At 34.6% G+C, this 24,117-nt stretch overlaps 1 protein-coding gene across 1 annotated transcript; it reads right to left on the bottom strand.

Annotated features, from left to right (window-relative positions):
- Positions 1 to 721: 721 nt before the first annotated feature.
- Enkur (enkurin, TRPC channel interacting protein) lies at positions 722 to 24,113 on the bottom strand. The gene is made up of 5 exons (XM_047520900.1): positions 23,596 to 24,113; positions 13,980 to 14,125; positions 10,798 to 11,021; positions 7,003 to 7,149; positions 722 to 4,073 (listed from the first exon to the last, which is right to left on the bottom strand). The coding sequence occupies exons 1-5, from the start codon at positions 23,670 to 23,672 to the stop codon at positions 3,900 to 3,902; spliced, it is 768 nt and encodes a 255-aa protein (XP_047376856.1). The 5' UTR covers positions 23,673 to 24,113; the 3' UTR covers positions 722 to 3,899.
- Positions 24,114 to 24,117: the final 4 nt, after the last annotated feature.

Genomic DNA, 24,117 nt, shown 5'->3' with positions numbered 1-24,117 from the left:
TTTTGTTCACTCCTATGTGCCCAGCTACTAGAAGTTTGTGGCATGTAATAGCCAATATTTGTTGAATAACAATGAATGAGCTGTGTTAGCTGAAGAGATTATTATAGAATAATCTATATTTCTTTTTTCTTTTGACTCTATTCTAGCCTAAGTACCTTTTGATTATGATTTGTTTTCTTTATATCTTGACCACTGGGAGATAATGTACTGACTGAATTTATTTAGGTGAGAGATGTTTCTTAAAGACTGATGCTCAGGTTCAAGTGCATTGTTATTTCGTATGCATTTTTTCTCTAAGGTCCTGAGAAAAAATGAACTGTACTCCCAGACTTGAGATCAGGTCCTGAGCTCCATTATTAATTCACTAGTAAATATTACCCATGAGACTTTATTGGAAGCAGTCTTGCAGATCTTTCCCCTCAATGACTCTGGCACAATTACTTAAAGTTTACCTTTCATTTTGGAATGTCTGTTCTGAGGTACTTAGAAAGGATTGCCAAAATTTGGCCAGTTACTAAAGATAGAAGTTACTGAATATAGAGTTGTGATCATCTGTGTGTGCCCCTTAGGAGTTTAACCAGGCTAGGAAATCTTAGGTTAGACTCGTAAGCCTTTCAATCAGGTCCTCTCCTGCAACCAGATTTTATTGGTTTGGCAAATTCTATCGACAGTATGATAATGGGCCTAGTGCCAACAGGACAAAACTACTACAGAACTGAAAGAATATTTACTAAGAATTGTTTGCAAAAAATTTAGTCTTTCTGACTAGGCTGTTAGAAAAATATTGTTTCAGTCATTCTCATCAAAATGCTACAAAGTATAGTTATTGGTTATTTTACAGAAAAGAAAAGTATATCAGAGAAAGATCTCATAGCACAGTCAGTGTCTGAACTGAGACATGAACTTGAGTCTGCCTCATTCCATCTCCTGAACTCTTCACTACTGCATGAAATTGCCTCTTCCTGATTTGATCATATACCAACTGTTTGATATGGTACCACCTGGTTTATTTGGAAACAAAAAATTCCCATCCTTTGATTTATGTCATGTTACTGGGTCATTAAAATACAATTTGGATATTGTTCATGAATTTATTCAATAGAAGATTTTTTTACTATCTTCTATATACCAGTTATTTTATAATATCTAAGGAATGCAGATAAAAGATATATCATAGCTTTTTCCCCCGAGAAACTTGCAGTCTCACCGGGAGCAGAAAAATATCCAGATACATATAATACAACATGATCAATGCTGTAACATAATGCTGGATTCTAAGGAATCAAAGAGGGGTGCTACAGAAATGTGATGTGAACTGACCCTTGAAGGTCAGGGATTTGCTAAGTAGATTCCCTGGAGAGAAAGAAAAGGCTAGTTTTCTGGGCAGAGAAAACCATGTGTGTAGATCTGGGAGGCCTAGAACCTCAGTGTTAATTAGCACATTGGTTACAAAGGGTAGGGGAAAGGCTGCATTTCAAGAACTCAAGCAGAAGAGATCATAGCAAAGGAACAGATTACATCCAATCTTTATTCTTCCACTCAGAATTCTTTGGAACAGGAACAGAAACCAAGCCAAACTAGCTGCAGTAATATGTTTGACCTTTTAGGCTCAGGTGTGTACCACAATGAGACTGCGATCTGTTTTTCACTCATGATCTGAAGAGAATCTGATCAGTAACTGGCTGACTGCCTGAGTCAGGTGTCTATGGCTCCTCTGACTGATGGGATACCCAGGAAAATGGGCAGGAAGGGAGAGAGAGAATGGAGAGACTCTGCACTGTACCTCTCCAATGTTGGGGGTCCCAGGGTAGGGAATGCCCTCCTAGGAACAGACAGGCACCCTAGGAAGACTGTGAGTGACAAAGGCAATGAAGTCCATCTAGCACAACATTGTGGGTCATGGAGAAACATTTTTTTTTTTGCGGTGCTGGGGATTGAACTCAGGGCCTTAGTGCTTGTGAAGCGAGCACTCTACCAACTGAGCTATCTCCCCAGCCCACATCTGGACTTTTTAGTGAGCTTTTACAGAAAGCAAGAAAAAAAATCTGTTAAAGTCACAGTTATCATTTTAATATTTAAGGCAACTCCTACTCACAACTCCAAAGCATAACATCCATAAGGCTGAAATAATTAGAGTATTTTTGCATCATTACTGATTTTGAATTATTTAAAAATAAGTATGTATAGCAATAATTTTACAAATAAAATGCTCCTCTAAGCATCTTATCCTTAACTCTGGCAGGGAAGGCTGGCTGTACCAGGAGAGCCACTAGACAAAAAGAGATTGAGTCTCTGAGTGACATGGAATACAGGGCACCCCACCCTTGTTCACATAGGACAGTGATGGAAATGAGAAGTTTAACTTTTTGTTATCAGACAGCTAAGAGCTGGGGTTGCTTTGCTAATGCAACTGCAATCGCTCACTCAGAGAATGTAAGCAGGCATGATATGCAACATGCCTAAGCCTGGCCTCTATGTGGTGCTCCCCAGCTCTGCTTAGGTTAGGAGCCACCCAGTCTGAAAGTCTGGGTTTCTATACAACAATGTGGAAAGGGGTCTTATTGGCTCGTTTACAGCATAGTACTGTAATGTAAGCAAGAACTGAGTTTCTATTATAGTTATGTTAACAATATATTTTGGGTTTACTGTTGTAACTGTTAGTCTACCCTCAATAGCATTTTGGGTGAGAATTTATCATATACCATCCTTTGTATTTATCAAACAATATCCTTTATTTTCTGTCTGCTCTAGGATTAATAAAGGAATGAAAAAAATGCACTTTAAATCTCACCAAAAGATGTAAAAATAGTTTAAAATGAAATTTCAAAATAGTTATATGTAAACATTAGGAAGTTTTTCAACAATGCGCTCAAATTCTGTTTATAAAAAAGCTTGAAAAGTATTGTCTATAGAATAAAAATCAGTGTAAGTAGTAGAAAATGTCATATTTCACTGACATGTTATAGTTTCATGTTTTACTAACTTTTCTTAATTTAACATTTCATAAAAGAATCTTTTCCTTCTTAGATATGTATAGATTGGTTTCTTATTTTCAGTGAATGACAGCTCCATTTACATAAACTTATTGCTAAATAGATTACATAATCTTATTAAAAGTAATTTTAGAATTCACAAAATAGATAATAGAAAAGGACCCAAATGAAAAACATAACACAGTTTAGTGAAATATGCATAGTAAATTAGGGAAAAAAATATCAGAATATCAGAATATCAATGTTTCATAAGTCAGTGTGAGAGACTCTCTTCAATCATCCCTCACGATGACTTTTATAAGTCATCTTCTTGATTTTGTAAGTTATCTTCTTAAATTTGTTCCTTCACATATAAGCTTTTCATCATATATTGTGTTCTGAATAGTGAAAATATCTGCAGTTGGGAATAACAGCAAATGACAAAGATTACCTTAGAATCTATCTTTTAAACTGCAGAGCTCAGAAACAATATATAGAAACACATCATAGTAGAAAAAAAGCATATGCTTCTATTTTCAATTCAAAATATAATTTTTAAAGTTATGTTCTTTGTATTGTGCAGTCCAGAAAAAATACTGAAGTTCTGAGTGTTGGTTATTTTTCAGGGTCTGAAAATTAATGTTTATGTGAAATAAGTACATCATAATAATGAATTATATTACAGAATTGGAACACATAACCTCAAACTTTAATGGTTTGCTGATAGGAAGAAAATGTGAAACTAATAAAAACTTTTTTTCTTTTTTACATAAGTAAATAATTCAATTGTTCTTTAAACATTGCTTAAGCATTTTGATTGACTATTATTCCCTTCATAGTATTTTTCTCTTTGAAAAACTTATGGTTTCATTTTTATATCTTCCATGTTTTTCCTACATTAAATTACTATGCTTTAAAAATCCATTATTATTTATTAGCAATATAAATAATTTTGTGCTTTTCAATTACACCAATGTCATGTTCTAGCTGTTTCATTTCTTTTTCCAGCTTCTGTTTTCGAATCTTCTTAGGTACGGAGTCTATGAAGACTGAGAGGGACTGGAACTCTTTGTGCACCTCTTCCCAGTTCTTTTTCAGCCCCTGCAAATGTACACAGAACTGAAGATATTGAAGCAAACTGCAATAGTAAGTAAATGGTAAAGAAGAAACTGTACTGATAACAAAAATTGTAAATAGGTAAAAGAACTGATGAAAATAACTTTTAAAATGATATGTATTTACCAGGGACTTGGCCACAGTAGTGAAAAATACTATACCGAGGCCAAATTCTGTCCTTGATTGTCTGCTCAATCCCCAGTGGGAGTATTTATTTGTTCTGTTTTTAATGTTACTGTACTTGTTTTTACCATCAAATACGCATATGCAGGGTTATGAGTGCTACGGAACTAAGCTGATAGCAGAAATTTTGGTAAAAACCAATAACTGAGAATTGATACTTCCAAGTAAAGGACATTTTTAAACAGGAAATTAGGTTTTATGAAATTTTTACTTTTTTCTTCAGATTTTTTTAATCCTCATTCTTCAATAGAGAAATCACACCAGAAGACTTGATTCTAACTTGCATGGTCATATTTTCTTAAATTTGACAAAATGCGATTGTAAAAATGCCAAAAATCAATTTTGCAAAAGATGATCATTTATATATCTTTCCAATATATTAGAAAGAAGTTGTCCTCCATATAGCCAAGGGATCTATACTTCCCATTAACATATTCTAGGAATGACTGGATTGTCATTAAATGTATCCCATATGCTAATTCAATAATGTAGTTAATGTTTTATAGTCTCAGAAATCAACAAATTCAAAATTAGGGGTCTCTTAGGAGTTGTAAAGGTTATTTCCATCTAGTCCTAGTTATCATTTCTTATCACAGTGCACTAGGGGGCTCCACTAACAAAATGCTCTTAAACTTCTTCAATGAATTAACACTCTCATCATTCATTATAGGCACAGATCATTTTACTAACATGAAAGAAAAAAAGCAAAACAGATGGTATTATTTAAAATATTGCCTGGAAAACACGGTCCTTGAAAAAACCATGGCCATAGGGCTTTAGGTTTAAAAGAGGTTTAGAAGTGTCTTATGTAATAAAGCCTCATAATAAGACTTCATAGTACAAATTCACACTTGTGGAAAGTTTTTGGGGACAATGAACCTTTCAATGATATAGTTCCCTGCTTAGGTAAAAATGGTGACAGGATAGGGGACACTGTATAGAACAGAGTTATTGGGGGAAAGGGCAACTGTCTTTTGCCCCTAATCGAGTGAGATTTTATCAAAGACCTGGGAAAAGGAAAGACAGAGGGGACAATACCCAGGTTAAATTCTAAAAAGAGGGAGATGGGTTGACATAATTCACAATTGTCTCAATAGAGCATAAGACATATTCCAAAAAGAAAGCCTCAAAAGGATTCTATTTCTTCATGGTCTTTCATTATGAAATGTGAAATATGTTCCCATGGTGCTCCACAGGGGTGCCTGTTGCAGAGACAAATCTATATATGTATGCACTTTCAAATATCAAAGGTTTTTCATAGCTAGTTGGGTATTTCCATATTACTTGTGGTCACAGCAGCTATATTTTTTCTCTGGATTTTCTTTTAGAGGACAGTTTGCTTTTATCTTTTTTTTTAATCTTCTAATATATACAACAACGTTTGGATCAAAGTCAACAGATAGAAATGGAAACTAAATATAACATTTCGGATTATGTTGAAGTAGCCTCCTTGCTGCTTTTAAGATACCCCCACCATTTTTAAAAATTATTTTATCTTAAAAAAAGTCTTTTATCTATTGCAACAAAGTTCCGCCCTCCCCCCAGGACCCACCACATGCTGGGCAAGCACTCTGCCACTGAGCTACAGTCCCAGCTCTTTCTATTATTTTTATTTCTTAATTTTTCTCTCTTCCATTTTAAAGCTGAAATAATATTGTTAATTTTGAAAAAATTAGGAAAAGTGGTCATATCATAAGGAGAAGTGGTCATAAGAAATGCCTTTCATTTCATGTTCCTTTTGTACCTACCATGCCCTCAGACATTCTCCATCTTCTTACCCTGCTCACTGATGAGAGGTGAAGGGAAGGAGTTGATTCCTATGGGCTGTCCCCCTGGTTCTTGTGCCCTTTGGCTTCTGACTGAGTTTGGGCCAAAGCAAGCATGGTGGGGAGGGAGAGAGGCTGGGGCATTTCTTCCCCCTCTCCAACACCGCCTGGATGCTAGTTCTAGCTGCACTGACTGTGACAGGTGGCCCCTCTTCAGGCCCCAGCTTTTAACTAGGCCCTGATAACCCTATCACCAGTCCCTGCCTTTCAAGCCCAGGTGGTGGTAGATTCCCCTGTTCTTAGTCCTGGGCACCCCTCCGTGTCCCTTGATGGCGTCATCAATCCTACTTCACTTCTGGAAGAAGTTCCTTAAATTCTCTTTAGAACCCCAGCTGAACATGCTTTCTATTTCCTGCTTCTTCCTTTCCGTACCTCCTATACCTCTCATGGAATTTGCAATCTTTAGGGAGACAGAGACACCAAATGCAGTCAGCCCTCCAAAATGAGGGTTCTGCTTCCATGAATTAATAGGAAAGATTTTAAAAACTGGTTTAGGAATAGTTTCAATTATTCTAGAGCTCCATCTAGTGAAAAATATCTAATTTTATGGGCATTATTTTTATTAATGGACATTTATTTCTTTTATAAATTTGGAGGCATAAAAATGAAAATAAAAACACTTTTTTTGCCTTATTTATATGTTTGTTGTAAGAGAAGGTGGGCTTCCTTACAATAAAAGTACGCTAAGTTGGAAACAGTAATATTCAGTGAGTTCCTATATTAAAATTTTTGACCTCCCAGAGGGTCAACTTTGCTGCATGGAGTTGGTGACTATATCCAAAAGAGATCGTTCTGACTTCAGAGTCAAAGTGCTGGCTTCAATAACCAAGTTGAGGGGCTGACTGGAAGGTCTTTCAGAGGTGTTCTAAAGACTTACCCACGAGTATAAATCACAGAACACTTACCTGCAGAACTGCTTCCCTCTCTTCATCAGAGAGCCTTTTCATTGCTGCTTTCTTAAGGTTTTCCTGGATATAATTGTCATATTCTTCTTGGGCTTTCTTTATTTCCTCATTTCGTTTACATATGTATTCAGGTGTGATACCGTAATCCTGTAAGGATTTTTTAGGAAAAAAATAACCAATATTCTGAATGCAATCTTACATAAGTGTATAAAGCAACCAACGACTGGAGAAAAAAAATTCATTCAAAAACATTGAACATAACAAAATTTAGTGGCTTCCCCATGGAGAACTAGTTGATTCCATCTTTTCAAACTGAGTTGTTGTTTTTCCCTTTTCTGTATGTTTCCAGTGCCTGTTCTCATGACTCGATTCTTTACCTCTAAGAGTTGACATTTGTTTTCTTTATATTATGTGCTTTAGCTTTTACCTAGAAATCTCTCGAGTACCTTTGAGGTCTCTCTTTCATGGTCTTCTTAAATAAAAGAAGACAAATGTGCCCAAGACATTAGAAAAGTAAGTTCTTGAATCAAGTGAAGCATCTCAACTTTAAGATAAAATTGACCTGGGGACCCTAAGGTTATTTTTAGAAAGGCAAAATACATTTTTAGATTCCTGGGCTGCTTAGAAGGACCAACAGTGAAGACATCAGCTGTGATTCTTTCAGATTAGTGAAATTGATGTCATTGTCTGCAGAAACAGAACTACTCCATGTTCACTCTTCAAAAAGTATTGAGAAATGTACGTGGTGAAAGGTGTAATAGTCAATAACAAAGGCAAATTTCTGCTCTCATGGAATTTGCACTCTGTGGTGAGAGAGATTCATGAAAACCAGACTGCAGTCAGTCCTCCATATTTGAAGGTTCTGTATCCATGGATTCAACCAACCATGGATGGAAAATATTTTTGAAAAGGCATTTACAGAGTCTTTTTCATGTCATCCCCCAAACAATATAACAACTACTTACATAGCATTTATATTTGTTTTGAATTTATCAGTAATCTAGAGATGATTTAAAGCACACAGTAGGATGTACATAGTTTATATGCAAACACTACACTGTTTATGTAAGTGGCTTGAGAATCTGCAGATTTTGGTATCCACAGGGGACCTTGGTGGACATTCCATGTGGATACCAAGGAAGCACTGTATGAAATAAAAGAAAGCAGAATAAAGGTTAGAAAGGTTAAAGAAAATAACAGGGCCACTTTAGAGACCCTCTGAGGAAGCAGCTGCTGAGAAGTCTGGTAGTCACTGAAGTTATTCACAATGTTCTGGTTCTCCTCCTCCTGAGCATTTGGTAGAACAACATTTTCCTGCTCTCGATGAAGTAAAATGTAGCTACGTAGCTTGACTTGTCCAGTGTGCGTAGAGGTATCAGTGGATAACCTGCCATGTTGTTCTTCTGTTGGGCCTAGTGACAAGCAATGTTCTGGGTTTTCTGGGTCCAAGAAGGACAAGAAGCAGGACCTCTAACAACCCTCTATGAGCAAAATAATAAAACTTTATTTAGTAACAAATAGTAAAACTTTGTTGCTTTGATTTACTGGAATTTTGGGGTTATCACCTCAGTGTCACCTAACCCATCCTGACTGAAAAAGGGATAGAAATCCTATATATAAGAGTGTTCTGGAAAGTCACACTGCCCTATACAAATAAACTCTGAGAGCACAGTATTTTGGTTGGTTAGTGCAGTGATAAACAGATCAATACACTTCAGGAAACACTGAGGGAAACAGCATTATAGCTCAGCACAACTGATATTCATAATGTTGATTCTGTAGCCTCACACAAGACTATATTTGGCAGACTGTTTAAAAAAGGGAATAGTGGGATACATTTTGGGGAAAAAAATCTCATAAGTGGACAAAAGCTTCAGTGATCTGATATATTCTAGGTGTTTAATCACTGAAAGTAAGTGTATACTATTAACATTAATAAGTGCATATAATATTCATTCTTTGTTGTACTTTTATTAGGTACCTAGGTATTGCATTAAGTTCTTTATCTACTTTATATCATTTAATCCTCAGAACAACCCAATGACTTCTTAGAGATCACAGAAGTAGAATGTGGCAGTGTCAGGATTTGAAATAATGTCTCACTGCTATTGCTATAGACCTCATGTAATCATCCTTCAGTTTGTTTTCACAAATTGTTTATCAATATACAAATTTATTTGGAACTAAAACATGAGGTTTACTCAGTTAAAAAAATGCTTTGCCTTTAAAAAGTTTTATTTACTATCTCATTTATTAATAATAGATTTTTAAAGTTTAACCCTGATAAGTGAAAATTAAGTGGAATAAGTCTTTCATGAGACCTGATTACTTAGTCAGTGACACCAAGAGGACTGTAGGTGCACAGTCTTGTCATGGTTTGGTAAACAAGCATTAACCTGGTGTTTTTCTGTTTCCATGACGGATTCTCCAAATTTTCTGTTCAAAACTGAAAATATATTGAAGTGGAGAGGTGAAGCAGAGAGCATTCAAGATGCGGACAGAGTGTGTGGCAGTAGTTGGTGGCATAACCACCAAGGAAGAGTTTCTGTGTGATAGTAGAGAAATAATAAACTGGAGTGACTTTAAGAAGCCAGGAGAGAAAATTTAAAGTTTTTCCCAAGAATGAGACAAGGACTATGAGCCCCTTCCTGGGGTCAACAAGGAGGAAGCATCGCAAGGAGCCTTGAGAAACTGTCAGCATGTGCAGCCAACTCCGAGTTTCCTGCTACAATTTTTCCAGTGGTGATCTTAGTCTACTGAGTGTTTCACAGAAAATAAGTTGTGCTCTCTGAAAAATGGCCTTGAGCTTTCTGTTCTGATTGGCCACAGGCACTGGATTTATCATGGTAGATCTCTGGACTACTTCAATGCAAGACCCTTATATATCGCTATTGGCAATTTTTCTTTTTCCTTCCTGTATCCCCCTTTTTTTTCTTTCCTTCCTTGCCTTCTCCCCTTCCTTTCTTCTGTTCCTTCCTTTCTTCTCCTGTTTCTTGCCACAACTCATTATTCTTTTTCTTTAGGATTTTGAACTTATTTTAATATGTTTCAAGCACTTTTATGCTCTATAAGTATACTAAGTATACAAAGTAAAACAGGATTTGAAAGCTTTTCTTTGTAAAGTTTTTATTTCAAAGATCTTCTATATCTACACCAGTAAACCCAAGCGTCTATAATGCCTACCAAAGAAATTATATGCCCAGCTTATAAATACCGTTTCCTATAGAAATGAAGGACCCGAAAGAACTAGATTGTTTTACAGTGCTCTCAAGGCTTTGCATCAAACGAAAAACAGATCAATATGCTCATGTTAAAATAGTAATGTGAATGATTTAAATTACACTGATGGGATGGATAGCTCTAAAGCTGTATTTCTCTTCATTTCTCTCATTCTACTACCAAATTATTGCAATTGAACAACTACATCTTAAGATCTTCTGAAAGGTTATTCCTTCTAGGTATAGTAGTGATTGTGCTTTTAGTGACATTTTCACCTCACCCCAAATTAAAATCTTTCAGAAAACATTTGTTATAATTATTAAATATATCAATAACTGAAATTAAGGAACACAATTATAAATTTCATCCACTGAACTCTGTGGTATTGTTCATTACAATTTCTCTGGAATCATCATGTTAGATTTGGACCAAACACAGATTGCTGAGGAATGGGAGTGGGCAATCTAGATAATTTGTTCAGTGAAAGCACTATTAATGATAACATAGACAGTTATGAGGAACACCACATTTGAGTTATTCAAGTCTTAGTTCTCACATTAAACATGACAAGGCTACCTTTTTATTGATGTACTTTGGAACTAGTCCTGAAGTTTCAAGATCATGCTTGTCCCCAGTTCTTTTGTCAACATAAATTGGCTTAGGTTTTTTAGCCACTCCCATGATGACATCAGCTGCATTTGTATTTATAAAATTTTTTCCACTCTGTATTCCCATAACTGGATGATCAGTCCTCAGTGGTACAGCAGGCTTCTTGGGCTGATTCCTATCAAATTTTTTCTCTGTTAAATATAACATTTCCTTGTTAACATTAAGTATCAACATTGCTACTCAATACTACTTTTAATATCCAGATACTGGGGTTCCATTAATAAATTCAAATCCAGTAAAAAGTTCTTTCTTATCCCCAAACTTATTAAGTTATGTACATTAATTATGTACAGCTATTTATATGTCAATCATACCTCAATAAAACTGTTAAAATATTAAGGAATCAAAACACAAAAATATTAAGTGCAACATAATCATTAATATGTTGAAAAAGAGTATAAAATCTTAGAAGGATGAGCATTGTAAATTATATGCTAGCTCACTAATACATTTTCACTATTATTAAATATATTTTTATAAAGACTACAATAATAAATGGTCAGTTCTGTTTAAAGTGCTTATACAAGAAACACTAAAAACTTCTGAGGACTATCAATATTACCAATAATTGCTTCTGCAAAGGAAAATCACTGTAAAATCACCAACTAAATAAATTGATATAGTGAAAGGCTAAGAATCTGTGGGATTTTTTTCACCAAAACTATTGTTATAATAATGTATAGAAAGCATGTAATAGCTGTATACACAAAACACAGCCTAGCAAATAAAACATCACCAGTATAGTTGAAATTTCTTATCCACTCCTCCCTGACTGCCTCTCATTTCCTAAAGTAACTACTACCTAGAATGTATCTTATTTCTCTATACAGCATGCTTTTTATTAATCACAGATGAAATTATTTTTACACAATATCTTCAGTTCAGCCATTCCAACCAATCTGTTCTGATATAGCCACATCGACATGGTTTGTCAAAATGCTAAAATGTAAAGTAATTATAATTTATTTCCAAGAACTGAAGGCAAGGTCTTACTCCAATCTTAAGCTCATCACAATTTCTAGGGACTTTGACTTTATCCATTTTTACATCGTTTGACCTTGTTTGTTCATGGGTTTATATAACTTTTATTATCAGAAAAACAATACCTTTTTGTTAAAAGTCTATGGACTGGATTAATCTCATCAAAGGCTGAATTGAATTCCTAATCCCAGCACCTCAGAATGTGAGTATCTTTGGAATTAAGGTCCAAAGAGTTAAGTTAAAATGAAGGGACTATAGTGGCCCTTAATCTGAGTGTTCCTCATAAAAGGAAATTTGGACAGACATACATAGAGAGGAGACCATGTGAAGACACAGAAAAGAAAACCATCTATCTCCAAGCCGAGGAGAAATGCCTTAGAAGAAACCAACCCTGCTGACCTCTCAGTGATGGACTTCTTGCCTCCAGAATTACTATGTCTCACTGGACAGTTTTGAAATTCTTGCAACACTCTGATTTTGTGTGTGTATGCATGGCGCTTGGGATTGAATCCAGGGCCTTGTACATGCTAAATATACACACTAGCACTGAGCTACATCCTCAGCTTTAAACCTGAAGGTCTTAGTTATTCTTCAGGCTAGTTAAGATTTGCATTTGCTTTTTGCTTTACAATATTTATGAGAGAAGAGATAGATTTCAGGAAGACAGCTTATTTAGTCAGTAAGACTTATTTTTTCATTTATGTGATATATAGAATAGTTGTATTATGTAATATGCTTAGCCCTAGGGACATATGAGGACCCAAGAAATATTGCTGGTCTTAAGGCATTGAAAATAATCGAACTCTATTTTAAGATTTTCCAGTGTTTACAAAAGGTGTTGGTCACAAAATGCCAAGATTCCACTAGAAGAAAATAGAAAAAAGACTTTGGAAGTCACTAATTACGCATAAATTTTGTATTTTTTTGTATTTTCTTTCATCTTTCCTGATAATTACCTTACCCTTTATCATGGGGTATGGGTTATTTGAGAGGGTTATGGGACATAAAATATTTCCACAGGGCGACGTACTTTCACTTTTCCCAAAACGTACACCCCTATCTGGGCTTGAGATGTTGTATTATTTCCTTGATGCCAGTAGACATAAAAAGGTCAACATTTTCCAGAGATAGACCAATTTGTCTCTTTTCTTTCCTGCCCTAGGACATCAAGGAAGACATACATAGGATGGGAAGAATTTGCTTCTATGCATACTTTGACACAGATCCATTTCCATACACTCTCTATTTTCCTAAAAGCCTTCTTTCCTGATATCAATATACTCTATGACTAGAATCAACTACATAATTTTTGAGGTCCACTACAAAATGAAAACACAGGGCCGCATGATCAAAAACTTAAGAATTTCAAGATGGCAAAAGCAGAGCATTAAATCCAATGTGGCATCCTTCCAAATGCAGGGCTCTGGGCAACTGCATGGGTGGCACATTCATGAAGCTGGCACTCATTCATGAAACCTCTTCCGTACTTAAGGGGTGTGCTTTGTGGTCATAGAGTTCTGGGAAAGCAAAAGCCTATACTCAAAAGTGAGCCTGGTATTGCTTTGCTTTAACAACTGGTAGTAACAACTGCAGTTTTTATCTCTTGGAAAAAAGACAAGAGAAAGAGCTTGGGGTGTAGCTCAGTGGTAAAGCACTTGCCTAGTATGTGCAAGGACCTGGGTTTGATTTCTGCACCAAGAAAAAAAATCCAACAAAATTTAGATGCTGGGCAATCTTGCTCGTTAATCAGAAAGTATCTGGGGTTTTGGACTTCTAAAAATAATGTTGTATTTAATTGAAACTACATAAGTAGGGATTAAATGATGAGGCACATAATGCTAGAAGTGGAGCTCTACTGGATAATCTAAGATGTACTTCAAGATGCCTGTCCTATCAAAACACTATTTTGGGGGCAACTTATCACTCCTCACTCTCTTTTTCTACTATATTCTCTACTTTTACTTTCTTCTGGCCATCCAAATTCTGTTTACTAAGAGGTAAAGTTGCTATTACCTATTCACATTTAATATTTGTTGGCAATAAAATAATCTTAGTTAAATTAGCTTCTAATATTTTTAATATTAAAAAGAAAGAGTGATAAAACCTACTGGGTGGTAGAGTTTTTTCCTTCGAATGCTTCTTTAGGAAATCCTTTGGAGAAGGTACTTCAACTTTAGCTGGTCCCATAGTTTTCATTGCAGTTTTAATTTTTTTCATGTCATTTTTTATAGTTGTCTTAAAAATTGATTTGTACCTGGAATTAAATTTATAGTCACAGTGTTTATTTTTCTAGTAAAAATATTTAAAGTTTAAAAATAGGTATACATTTCTAATTTACATATGTCTATATTCATATGGAGAAGGAGAGCAATAAAGCAACTGAGAAGCAAGCTCTGAGAATCAGGCTTATGAAATCTAGTTGGAAGCACTGGTCTGAGAAAGAGGTACCAGGGCAAAGATATTGAATGCAATATTTTGTTATTATCCTCTGAACATCAGTAGCATGGGTTGTGATGTACCCTCTGTCATTCCTGATATTAGTAATTTGTCTCCTCCCTTTCTCTCTCCCCACTCCTGATTAATCTTGCTAGAAATTTATTAATTTTCTTGACCTCAAAGAACCAGAATTTTATTGATTTTCACTGATGGGCACATGTTCTCCATTTTTATGATTTCTGCACTGATTATTATTATTTCTTTACTTTAGATTTAATTTTCTTTCTTTTCTTTCTGTAGTTTCTTAAGGTACAAGTTTAGGTATTTGATTTTAAACCTTTTTTTCTTTTTCTAATATAGGTTTTTGTTTGTTTGTTTGTTTTGTTAGGGATTGAACTCAGGGGTACTCGACTATTGAGCCACATCCCCAACCCTATTTTGTATTTTATTTAGAGACAGGGTCTCACTGAGTTGCTTAGCACCTCACTCTTGCTGAGGTTGGTTTTGAACTCTTGATCCTTCTGCCTCAGCCTCCCAAACCACTGGGATTACAAGTGTGTGACACTGTGCCTGGCTCTAATGTTTTTAAAGCTATAAATTCCCTCTTAGCACTGCTTTAGCAACATCCACAAATTTTAATTTATCATGTTTAATTCAACCCAAAATACCTTTAAATTACATTTTTATTTCTTCTTTGAGAAGTTTGTTTAGATATGTTTGTTCAGTTTTCAAATACTTGGGGTTTCCAGATATCTTTCTAAATGATTCCTAATTTATTTTCCTTATAGTTAGAGAATATACTTTATGTAACTTCAATCCTTTTAAAATTTGTGATACTTGCTTGATGACACAAAAATACGGTCCAGTCTGGCTAGTGTTCTTTAAACTCTTGAAAAAAAATATATTATACTAATCTTGGATGGAGTACTTTTTAAATGACAATTAGATCAAACTGGTTGAGGATATTTTAAAGTGTACTTACTGTTTTCTTGTGATTTTGTATCTTTGCTATTTCTGAGAGATATTGACATCTCTTGACTATAATTGTGGATTTGGTTATCTCTTCTTTTAACTCAGTTTTTACTTCATATATTTTGAGGTGCTGTTAGTGTTGTTTTATCTTCTTTAAAAACTGACCATACTTCATCATTATAAAATAATTGTTCATTCCTTTAAAATTCTGTACTCTAAAATCTACTCTGTTTGATATCATTATAGACACTCCAGCATTCCTTTTATTGATGATATATGATTTTCCATTCATGGAGTTTTTACTTATCTGTGTCTTAATTTTTAAGAGTTATTTCCTTACAAACAATATAGAACTTTTAACCAATCACTTATATTTGGTATATTTAGACCATTCACATTTAATGTAATTTAATAAATATGTTGTTAAATTTTCCATGTTGCTGTTTCCTACATATCTCATTGATTATTGCTTCTCTCTCTATTCTGCCTTGGTTTTGTTTAATTTTGTTGCTTTACAGTATACATGTTTAACATTTCATAGTTTACCTCCAAGTATATACCCTTAATTGCTTTAAGATTTGGGGCAGGGATATAGCTCAGTGTAGAGTGCTTGCCTAGCAAACATGAGACCCTGCACTGCTGAAACAAAACAAAATGCCCCAAACAACCACCACAAAAACTTACAAAGGAATACTCATCTGCAGTCACTTCACTCCCACCTTTGTCCTAGTATTGTCACATATTTGACTTCTCTCTGTGTCAAAAACCTCATAATTCATTGTATTTAAAAATACAGCCAAACATATTTTAAAGGGATTTGAAAAAAACTTTCATATTTACCATTTCCAGTAGTCTTCATTCTGTTGTGTCACTCTAAGTTGCCAAATGATACCATTCCCTCAGCACAAAGAATTTTTTAAAATTTCTGGACTTCATTGTTTCCCCGTAAGAAATGTACTGTCCTTTTTTCTCTTCTGTATGTGATGTTTCTTTTTTCTCCTCTGGCTGCATTTTAAGATTTTTCTCTTTATTACGAGTTTTAATAAATTTGATTATAATGTCCCTTGGCATTATAATCTCTTCTCCTTCTCCTCCTCCCCCCCTTCCTTCTTCTTCTTCTGCAAGTGTTCAATTTCTCCAGCTTCCCCTCCTTTTCTGTGATTACATTTAGACCTATATTCTGCTGCTTGATATTCTCCATAGTTCACCAGTACTCTGTTCTTCTTTTCAGACTTTTTTCTCTGTGTTTAATTTTTATTGTTCCATTCTTGTCTTCAAATTCACCTATATTTTCTTCTTCAGTGTCTTAACCACTATTAATCCCAGCTGGTTTGTTATTTCCATTTTGGACATGGTATGCTTTATGCCCAGAAGTTAAGATTTGGATCTTTGGGTTATTGTTGGTTCCTCTTCCATTTCTCTCCATATCTTCTTTTAAAATGTTTTATTCGTTCTAATTAGTTATACATGACAGTAGAATGCATTTAGGCAATTTGTTTTATCATTAATTTCTGATTTTTCTCATTGTACGTGTTGTAGAATCACATCAGTTATGAAGCCATGTATGTATATAAGGTAATAATATTTCATTCTACTATCCTTCCTATCTCCATACCCCTCCCCCGCTTCATTCTCCTCTACCTAAACTAACTCAATTCTTCCCTAGTGCCTCACCCCCCTGCATCTTTATTGTGAATTAGCACGTACATATCAGAGAAAACATTCAGTGTTTGGTTTTTTGGGATTGACTTATTTCACTTAGCATGATCTTCTCCAGTTCCATCCATTTACCTGCAAATGCCATAATTTGATTCTTCTTTAAGGCTGACTATATATGCCAGTTTCTTTATCCATTTGTCTATTGAAGGGCATCTAGTTTGGTTCCATAATTTAGCTATTGTGAATTGAGCTGCTATAAACATTGATGTGGCTGTTTTACTGTCGTATGCTGATTTTAAGTCCTTTGGGTATAAACCAAAGAGTAGAATAACTGGGTCAAATGGTGGTCCTTTCCAAGTTTTCTAAGGAATCTCCATACTGCTTTCCAGTGTGGCTGTACCAATCTGCAGTTCCCCCAGCAATGTATTAGTGTTCCTCACCCCCACCCTGCCACCCCCACGTCCTCGCCAACATTTATTTTTGCCTGTATTATTGATGATTGCCATTCTGACTGGAGTAAGATGAAATCTTAGAGTAGTTTTGATTTGCATTTCTCTAATTGCTAGAGACGTGGAACATTTTTCATATATTTGTTGATTGATTGTACTTCTTCTTTTGTGAAATGTCTGTTCAGTTCCTTAGCCCAAAAGCAATCATGAAATGCATTTGTAAAAAAAAGAAAACCAGAATAGTCAAATCAATCCTTAGCAAGAAAAGTGAAGCAGAAGACATCACAATACCAGAACTTGAACCATACTGCAGAGCTTTAGTAACAAAAACAGCATGGTATTGGCACCAGATACGTAGACCAATGGAACAGAATATTCAATCAATGGTGCTGGGAAAAATGGCAAGCCACATGTAACAAAATGAAATTAAACACCTATCTCTCACCCTGAATGAAACTCAACTCAAAGTAGATCAAAGACTTAGGCACTAGAACAGAGACCCCGTGCCTAATAGAAGAAAAAGTTGGCCCAAATCTTCACTATGTCAGCCTAGGATCTGACTTCCTTAACAAGATACCTAAAGCTCAAGAAGTAAAATAAAAAATCAATAAATGTGATGGATTCAAACTAAAATGCTTCTCCTCAGCAATAGAAACAATCAATAATGTGAAGAGAGAGCCTACACATTGGGAGAAAATCTTTACCAACATGCACCTCAGATAAAGCATTGATCTCTAGTATACATAAAGAACTCAAAAAACTTAATATCAAAAAAACCATTTCTCAGCCTGGTGTGGTAGTGCAGGCCTGTAATTCCAGTGGCTCAGGAGGCTGAGGCAGGAGGATCAAGAGTTCAAAGCCAGTCTTGAGACCCTGTCTCTAAATAAAATACAAAACAGGGATGGGGATGTGTGGCTCAGTGGTCGAGTACCCCTGAGTTTGATCCTCAGTACCAAAAACAAAACAAAACAAAAAACAAAACATTTCTCTCCACATCTTGATTCTGCTTTCTGGTACCTTTCTGAACACATGACGAATATGTAAAACAGCTGTTATCAATTCTCTCATCTATGTCATTTGTATGTCTGTTTCATATTGACTAATTTTCCATGTTATGCTTTGTATTTTTATGTTTCTTCATATGCCCAGTAGTTTTTGATTGGATGTCAAACACTGAATTTTATGAAATTGATTACTCAGTTTTTCTCTTTCCTTCTTTTGGTATTTTTAAAAATTTTTTCTTCAGCTTTATTCCGGGATAGTTATAGCCAGAAACAATGTGGCCATTTTAAAGTTTGCTTTTAAGTGTTACAGTAGGTCCAGAAGAACTTTTAGTCTAGAGTTGACCCCTCAACTGAGGTAATACACTTCTGAGAGCTTCTCTCAATGTTCTGTGCAGTAGGAGGGGTCTCCACTGACTGTTGGGAACATGAATTTTACCTGGCACTGCAGTTTTCTTGTGGTGATTTCCTTGCCTGCACTCATTCTCTCCTCTCTGGTACAATGTACTGAACTCTAGTGATTTGCCTTCCCAAACTCTAAATTCTCTCCCCTTACAGGGAGAGTCCTAGGCTTTGTTTAAATTCTCTGTATGGAATATGTTAGGACAATTGTAGGATTTGCCTCATTCATTTATTTTAGGGAAGAATGCTCTGGGCTTCCTATTGTCTAGTGTTAGAAATTTATTATTTCACATATTTATTTCAGGTGTTCTAGTTGCTTAAGATGAGAGGTTAAATTCCATCCCTAGTTGGAAGAAGTTCAGCTGTACTACTTTTAACAATTAACAATTTGTATTCTCTTCTCCTGTATGCAGATCAATTTATTTGGAAAACCACTGATTTTTTGTTGTTGTTGTTGTTGTTATTGTTGCTTTTAGGGGCCTTTCCTCAATCTTGAACTCAGTGGCTGGGAATCAATTACAGCCTAAATTGAATGAGTTCATTAGACACCTTCAGGAAATAATATTCAGGTCAAATATATGTTTTAAAATTCCCATGGAAATTGGGAATAGAAGAAATAGTGTCATAATCAATAACGTAATTTCCTCTGAGTGAAACAATATACATCTACTCCTACCTCTTTTTAAATTGCAATTTTGATTCAAAATGGTTTTGTGTATGTGAACCAAGAACTTACTCATCTGTTATAAAAATATTTTATTTCATATGAGTGATAATTTTTAATTTTTCCAAATTACAAAAATAAATGAATAAAATCTAAATAAACTCTGTCCATCTTTCCAAATTTTCAGAATAAATTGTTTTCTTTCTATTTCTGTATGAATTGCAACTTGATTTTAACTTAATGTGTTATTTTTTTCTTGGCAGTTTATATGAAGCTTACTCTTTCTTCTAAATAGTTGCATTTTATTCTATTTTCTGAATGGTGTAGTTTTATTATAAAGATATAGGAGGTAACTTTATTAGATAACTGGCTCTATTTTCTATTTATTATTTGATATGGGCTGGAGCAATTGATTATTGTCATCTTCAACAAATATGCCACAACTATAACACATTGTCAACATTAACCACATAAGAAGTCAGATCATTAAGATCCCAGGAACACATTTTTGTAATATCACCAAAGAAATGATACTGCTCAAAGTTTGGGATAGTTTGAAAGAAATTAATTGGGAATTTTTCCCCTGATGGGTGAAGATGGGCAACTGAGTAACAACTGTCTCTATGTATTTTGTGTGGATCAACAAACTCTGGAGATTAGACTATTAGAAAGTCCTCCAAATTATTTCTTGAGGAGAATGTTTGCATGTACATCAATACTCCACATGGGCATTGAAGTGAGTCTTTAATTCAGTCTTACAACTATATCAAGTAATTTTTCAAAAACAGATACCAATTCTATCTCTAGCCTGGTTAGTTATCAAAGCTATGCTCTGCACTTTGGTAAACAAAACTGTATGCCATTGAGTATAATTATTATTTTGCTGCTGTGAAATATCTATTGCAAGTTAGGTACTATTCTATGATTTTCACAATAATTATTTAATTCTCAAAACAACCCTCAGAGACAAGTAATATTATCCTAGTTTTATGGAAAACAGGCCTGTAAAGTTGATGTGGGTAGGGAGAACAAGAGCTGAGACTGAGTCATACATCTGATATTAAGGCTCAGATCTTTAATCAGTCTGTATACTGCCTGAATAAATAAAACTAGTAAGCACTTTTTGCTTCAATAGTGTGCATATTTTTAGTCTTCTGATGATTTATTATGTAGCATGTACTTTAATTATTTATACACATACTTTGTTCTAATATATTGGGACAGATTTCAAAGAAAATAGGAAATGATGACAGTACTAACATACCAAACATACTGTTATTAATAACAGTAATAACATCCTTTTTTATTATTACTGGATATCCATCTTGATTAAATTTTTAAAAACTAAAATTATACACCCCTTTATTTTACCTGTGTCCTAGTAAGACAGTCTTATTCTTTAAGAATTTGAGTCATAGTGTCTGCTTAAGATAACAGACAGATACAGACTAATACACTTTCCTTCTAAAAACAATTTCTTACACCACAATATATTATATGCACTGCTTAAGATATTAAACCTTACTTTGCAATCAAATAAACTTCTAAAAAAAGTTCACTTACCTGCAAATTTCCCTGGCAACATATTCTAAAGAATGGTGTTGGCATATTTTATTCTCTCAACATCTTAAGTTATATATAAAATTCCAGAGAGATGTGCTAATACCTCTTACTATGTGTTATATTATCTATAGAAATCTAAATAGAGGTAATAACTCAAAATAAATAGCAAGCCAGTAACTGTATATGGTAGCTGCAATTTCCCTTGCTAACAAAAATCCTGTTTATGTCCTTCCCCTCATCCATATGTTTGAAAGGAAAAACTGCCTTTTGGGGATAATTTGAATTATCCCTTCCATTACAGTTTTCCAGATTTTTAATTCTTCTACATTACTCAAGTGATTCTATTAATTGTACCATATCTTCATTTGTAGAACTCTTTTTCCTGGTGATTTTGAATCTTTTAGATAAAAAGCAAGGTCTAACTGTGTGTGTTGTAGAAGCATGAGAAGAGCATTTGGATAAAAGTAATGCAAGAGATAAAAATGTTTTATTATTGTGGAAATCTGCAGATTGCCTAGCCACATGAGAAATATGAATAGTAGCTTCTGAAATTAACCATAAGACTCTGAAACCATATTATATCAATGGTAATTTTAGCATAAAATATAATTATGCCAAAAACAAAGATTTTGGATTTTTTTTATTTCTTTGAATATAAGTTCATTAAAAGATCTGCTGCTTTCCTCAATTAAATTCTTGCCTATAATAAGTCAGCAAACTAAATAGGAAAGATCCTCAGGATAAAAATGGCAATGTCATCTAAGAATTCATAATAGTTAAGAAACAGATTGTTCAGCAAAGTCAGATACATAACCAGACTTTAAAAAAGAAAATGTTATAAAGACTTCAGAACTCTTAGGGTATAATATTACATAATATAATATAATATAATACTTATATAGGTATAATATTATGTAGGTATAATATTACAGATTGTTGCTGACAGCGAAAACTGACTTCACCCTAACAGAATCTGTTCTTTTGACACCACTTTTAGACGCTTTTAATTTCCTCTCACCTTGAGTCCTTTTTCTACATATTTCTTCAGAATAAAAGCTAGGCAAGGAGTTTGTGCTGCCACTCCAACATTTCCAAGAACTGATATACTAGGGCACTGTTATATATAAGCGCTCAATTAAAGCTTTCCAAATGATTATTCTTTTAAGCTTTTTTGAAAAAAGTTTAAATGCAGTAAAACTTTTAAATTTATCAATGAACATAATACCTATCTAAGAAAAATCTTAACATTCAAATTTAGTATTCCATAGATAGTACAATCTATCAAGGTGTTACAGAGAGAAGGAACTTTATCTTGTAAAGTATACAGGAATTTTGGACCAAAAAGTTGGGTCAGCAGTACATGATTTGAACATTCATAAACTCTGAAAACTGTATCATAGTTCAGTTTACACTCCTCTTTTCTATTTCTACTAAATTTTAAGAATCTAATGGAAATACAATAAAGGTATTGCTTCAATTAAAACCAGATACTCAGGTTTAAAATTGAAGGACTTGCCCATTTGTTGTTGCTACACACCCCAAGCAAATGTTAAGTAAAAATAATTGATCATCATTCTCAAAGGAGTACTTAGAGACTATCTAATCCTCTTGTTTCATAGATCAAAAAACAAATGAAAATTTATTCAAGACCCCCAAAATAACTAGTTTTAGAACTTAATTTTTAGCCTAGTGCTCTTTTAAAGGTAGTCTTGACATACATAAGGAAAAGGATAAAGATAAATGAAAGGACATATTTCAAGTCCTATGAGGAAAGAGATTTTCTCCATCAGTTAACTTCTTTTCTCTCCACAGATTTGAGTTCTAAGAAGTACTTACACAGGCGAGTAAATGGAGTGTTACTGGTGGTTCCCTTTATGAGATTTGGGTGAAATTAGTGGGTCCTAACAATTATGTTGAAATTTTAACTAAATTGCATATTTCTGGGTCTCGTCAACTATTATTCCTTCAAGTATGCCATTAAACCTGAGAAAGACCTTAAAATCTATTCTATCTACTTTGTTTACCAATTAAAAAATTGAGACTCAAAAATGAATGGGAATTTATTTTTTACAGTAATCTTGGGGGGAAAATACTCTGCCTTTAGAGAAGGAGCAGTACTGCAGTTAGAAATACAATACTGAGTTCCTAAAATCTGACATCAAATGTCCTCACTCAGAATAATAAAACTGATTTTTTCTTTTGAATAACAACATGACATAGTACGCTATTTTGTACAACACATCACGTACAATTAGATAAATTACAAAAATGACAATGTATTAACAGGAGGTGAGCTGTAACCCAATAAAATGACCATCTTACAGCACTGGCCTGTCATGTCCTCAATTGTGAAATGCTAAACACTTCAGATTGTTCGACCTCTAGGAAGTGATCATCCAAGGCTACTTCACTGAGACAAAAATATGTTTTATTTCTTAAAGTCCATCCATATTCCAATAAAATCATACTGATATTGGTTTTAAAAAAAGTCCTGTGTTATGTATGCTTAGTTAATCTGGACATGGAATCATTATTTCCCATTCTGGTTTCAAGTGATAATCTTTGCTTACCCACATACCTAGGAGGCTGAGGCGGCTCCTTCAAGTCACTGGGTATGAGGTTATAAATGCTCTCAGTAAAGCACGATGAATCCATGTTCACCAAATGACTTCTTAACTCCTGTCCTCAACTTTTCTCACTATACCAGTATCTCTGTCCCTTTCTTCACCCCTTCCCCTTTCTTTTTCTTGCTTCCTTGCCTTCTGAAGGAACTCAGGTTTCTCTTTCACAAAATCCCCCCTTTGACCCCTTCTTAGCTGTTCTCTCTTGGGAAGAAAAGAAAATACCCCTTCTATTCCTCCCAGGAATGCTTAGCGTTGTTGACCATGCGGTTGCTGTAGCAACAGTTACTAGGCGACGGGAAGTGGAAGGCCGCATTGCAACCAGGTTGCCTCCTATCGTTTTTCTGCAACGCTTTTTTCCTGTCTGAGATATTCATACGGAAGTCCCTGTGCCTCTGGAAATAAAAGGATGAAAACAGTGTCCCCTAGAACATTCTGCTTCTTTCTCGCTTCGTATTTTTGGAGACAAAAAAACCACC

This window comes from Sciurus carolinensis, chromosome 12 (genome assembly GCF_902686445.1).
Source record: "Sciurus carolinensis chromosome 12, mSciCar1.2, whole genome shotgun sequence".
NCBI classification, from domain to species: Eukaryota; Metazoa; Chordata; class Mammalia; order Rodentia; family Sciuridae; genus Sciurus; species Sciurus carolinensis.
Note: the sequence above shows the minus strand (reverse complement) of the source record. Positions and strands in the feature narration are given on the sequence as shown.